This window comes from Loa loa, assembly GCF_000183805.2.
Source record: "Loa loa unplaced genomic scaffold supercont3.645, whole genome shotgun sequence".
Lineage (NCBI taxonomy): Eukaryota > Metazoa > Nematoda > Chromadorea > Rhabditida > Onchocercidae > Loa > Loa loa.
The window spans coordinates 7743-12131 of NW_018108825.1; the positions used below are offsets into that span (position 1 = coordinate 7743).

At 24.0% G+C, this 4389-nt stretch overlaps 1 protein-coding gene across 1 annotated transcript in view; it reads left to right on the forward strand.

Moving 5' to 3' along the window:
• The window catches only part of LOAG_18891 (hypothetical protein), a gene marked incomplete at both ends in the record, with an annotated part of 7790 nt that overhangs the window by 1394 nt on the left and 2007 nt on the right, over positions 1-4389 (forward strand). The window contains 11 exons of the mRNA XM_020451551.1: positions 63-189; positions 414-592; positions 900-1053; positions 1188-1330; positions 1578-1811; positions 2073-2215; positions 2552-2674; positions 2924-3047; positions 3422-3621; positions 4031-4089; positions 4187-4271. Of these exons, the coding sequence (XP_020304654.1) occupies positions 63-189; positions 414-592; positions 900-1053; positions 1188-1330; positions 1578-1811; positions 2073-2215; positions 2552-2674; positions 2924-3047; positions 3422-3621; positions 4031-4089; positions 4187-4271 (1571 nt within the window). The remainder of the gene's footprint in view (positions 1-62; positions 190-413; positions 593-899; positions 1054-1187; positions 1331-1577; positions 1812-2072; positions 2216-2551; positions 2675-2923; positions 3048-3421; positions 3622-4030; positions 4090-4186; positions 4272-4389) is intronic.

The following is a 4389-nucleotide window of genomic DNA, read 5'->3' on the forward strand; positions in this document are numbered from 1 at the left end:
ATTTCAAAAATTACACGAAACTTTCCGAATCCTTTACTTACATTTTTTCAATGTATTTTAAGTCATTAAATAATTTGGAAATGGATCGATCATGTTCAATTGTTCGAAGTATTAGTGATTATCAAACAAATGATATTCCATTAATATTTACAAAAAGTCATACGACAGCATTTGATGAGAAATCACCAAGTTTGTCTTATAATTATAAGTAAATTTAACATATTAATTCATAAATTTTTAAAAATTTCCAAAATTTTGGAAAGATAAAAAATGAAATTATAACAAGTTTTGTCACCATATAATAAAATTTCATAAATTTTGTTGTCACATAATTTGTCATTTGACATTAAAAATAAAAATCCTATGACTTTCTTCCTTTTCTTTTCTTTTTTTTTTTTTTGTTTTATTTTCAGGTTTATGCAAAGGTATGACAGAACTTGAGGATGCACTTAATTTTACGGATGATAAATCACTTAGCAATGCAATGAATGATGCGGAAATGTCGGCGGAAAAAGCGCCATTGGTAGTATTGCAAGAAATATGTTCCGGTATTTCAGCGGATAATGAAAATATTTCACATAATGGTCATAAGGTATATTTAAATTTCAAAATTTGAAATTAAAATAAAATTAAACAGATTCTATCACTATCCAAAAGTTTCGAGAATCTTTTTTTTTTTTCGGGATATTCTAATATCATATGATTTATTTGTTTTCATTACAATCATTTCATTCCAAATTTTATTAATTTTTCAAATAAAAAAAACATCTAAGTAATCATTTACTTAAATATCTAATGAATTCAGTATTTTTTTTTTTTGCCAAATAAGGTGCTCTATCCGACTTTAATTATTTTAATTACATTTCATTAATTAGCATTTTACTAAAATTAAATTTGAGATTGCTTGTGAAAGTTGTCATACGATAGTACATTGCGATAATTCAACGGTGAATACTTGCAAATGCAATCATCATCCGGTTGCTTCACGTTTCAAAATTATTCCCACTATTTCCACAACTCATTCCGGTATTGGTTTACCGGAATTCAAACAAAGTACTGATAAGTTGTTAAAAGCTTTTGCTTGTAAATTTGAAAATTTGATTATTTTTCAAATTTTTTTTTTTTTCTTTTTCATTTCTCTTCTTATTGTACAGTCATTGGAAAAAAAAAATACCGTATGCTATTAGACATTGGTGACATTGCAGAAGAAGTAATTTCAAAACCAACCAATGCAACAATAATTAGAATACAGGAAAATACTGAACCAATGAATGTATTTGATCCATTGGAAAATATTTCAGAAGATTATGATGCGATGCAACAACAACAGGTAAAAATGGAAATTTTAATTAATTTAAAAAAAAAATTGCAAAAAACTAAACGATTTCATTTAAAATTTGAATAAAACTTGCTAATAAAGTGAAATTGAATTTAAAAAACTTTTAAATGAGGGAGGAAAAAAGAGATAAATTAATTATTTGGCAATTAATTAGTTAATTAATATTACAATATTGTTTTAAAATTAAAATTCATTTTTCTTTGTTCTTTAATTTAATATAATTAATTTGTAATTACAGTCATTTGTTGATCCACAAGAAGCAACATATATGGATGTAGCTGTTATTCGTTGTCTTCTAATTAAATATTGGGCTGAAAATGGTGTTTATTGGGCGTTAAAATATTTGTTAAATCGTTTATTCGAAATTAAAATATATCGAAATTCGCAAAATATCACATATCGTTTACATTCACGTACTAATTCAATGCTAAATATTCCACGTTTAAAATTATATTCGAGCAAAATGGTTAAAGTTATTTTCGAATCATTCATTTCATTTTTAAATTTATCCATTTCATTTTTATCTAATATTTATAATTATTGTTATAATTAAATGAAAAAAAATTTTTAAATTTTAGGAAATTTTAAATTTCACTTTTTACTAACATTTTATAATTATTGTTATAATTAAATGAAACGAAAAATTTTAGGAAATTTTAAATTTCATTTTTCACTAATATTTTATAATTGTTGCTATAATTAAATTCAAAAAAATTTTTTTTTAATTTTTTAGGAAAATCGAAAATTTTTGGATAAAATTCAATATCGACCATTAGCATGGGATGATTTACAATTAGGAGATGTTGCTAAAAAGTTGGAAGAAAATAAATTTAATATGAGGCAACAAAATATTTCATCTTTTCGATTTAGCAATAAGTATGTCGTTTTTTTTTCTTTTCTAAAATATAATCTTTAAAGTAATTAAAGAAATTAGCCTAAGCAAATAAGCTTCTTTGTTTTTTTTCCCTTTTTTTTCAATATAATGTTTGCAGATAATTAGCAAATTAGCTTAAAGAAATATGCGTTTATTCAATACAATACATCATGATAATTAGCAAAGTTAGCTTAAAATCTAGCATTCTCAAAGCCTAAGTATGCTTTATCATTTAAGAAATTTTTATTATCATGTTATCATCATAGCTCTCTTCAAAGAACTCATTAATCTGTAGAAGAGAAATCTTTTCTAATTAATTGCTAAAATTTAATTTATAGATGCTATAGTTTATCATCTGATTCATTGCTACAAACAACAGCTTTATCAAGACGAAATGATATGATGATATCAGGAAGCATTGATAAAACTCGTAGTAATCGTGGACATTTGGAACGAGAAAAGTAAAATAGTTTGATTCATTTAATTTAAATTTTTTTCTTTTTTTTTAAAAAATTTTGAAACGAAACAATAAATTGGATGTATTTTTTCTTTTTTTTTTGTCTTTGGTCATTTAATGTAATACAGCATTATGAAATTTAATTAAATGAGCAGGACAATTCTTTTCCGGTTTTTTTCCGTCTTTTTTTTCCGGTTTATACGTTTTATTTGTTAATGCTATTACAATATTTGTTTTTGTTTTTTTTTAACAGAAGTGATCCATCAGGAACAAATTCATCTGATGGTCTTTCAACACGTGATGCAAGAAGTAGTTCTATTATCGGATTACCTAAACAAGTTACCAATGAACTTTGCACTTCACAATTCTTTCCTGAGGTTTATAAAATTTATCAATCATATATCATAAATGATATAAAAATTTAATAAAATTTATATTATTTTAGAAATTTACATTTTAAAAAATTTTAGAGAAAAATATTTGCATAATTTTTGCATGTTTAATGAGTTAAAGTAATTTGCTTTTATTTTAAAAAGAAATGTTTAATAGCAAAATCAAAAATTTTAATTGCTGCTTAAATTTTAATAAAATTTGAATAAGACTGTAATAAATAATATACAATCGGATATAGTTTTGCATTATTCCATCATATTTTACTAAAAAAAATAAACTCAATTCATTTAAATTGAATTTTTTCCGGTTTTATTCAAATTATTTAAATTCCATTTCATATTATATAATCGATTTTTAGGCACCTGGAAGTACAAATTTCATCGAACAAAATGGACAAATTAGTTTTATCATTTTATTAAAAGCAATTAATTTTGCTATCGAACGACGTTCATCCGTTCGAATTTATGAATTAGCATTAAATATATGTGAAAGTTTATTGGAAATGCCTGAAACAGAATTACAATCATTTTTCGATGATTGCATTAATATAGTCCTTAGGTATTTCAGTTTTTCCTTTCCATATTTTTGATATCAATAAATAGTAATTAATTCATTATCTTATCATTTCCAGTATATTTTACTTAAAATGAATAATGTTTACATTTCTTTTCGTCTTATTAATTAGCTAATTAATTAGGGAAAATATCCGGTTTATAGGCTTATTTCGTTGGAAATAGTTGATTTATAATGAAACCGTTGTTTTAATTTCATTTCGGATCATAATTACTAAATCATAATCCTAATCATAATCATAATGACTATCATAACTTCCAAATAATAATCATAATCATAATAATTACCATAATTTCTTAATCGCTACGATATTTATATTACTTTTCTTTTCTTTGTTGTTTACCTGTTGAATATAATTTATAAAATTCAACAAATAATATTGGAAAATTTTCAGGACATATTTATGGCTAGGTTGTCCATATGGATGTAATGATGGCTTACGATCACAGCAAAGTGATTTTTTTGAGAATTAAGGCACGAACCATTCTTGCAACCATTTCTTATACTAATCCGGAAATTTTCCGTAATTTATTGATTAACCATATTGAAGAGTATAATGCACAAATGCTAATTGATACATTACATTCGGTGACAGGTTTTTGTAGATGTGGCGTAACCGGTAAGCATTTTTTCCGGTTGTTATATTAAAACTGCTTATTAAAAATTATCCCTATTAATTAGTGCAAAACAATTTACTTGCTTAACTATATAAGTATAGACTATCCCTATTTAATTAGTGCAAAACAATTTACT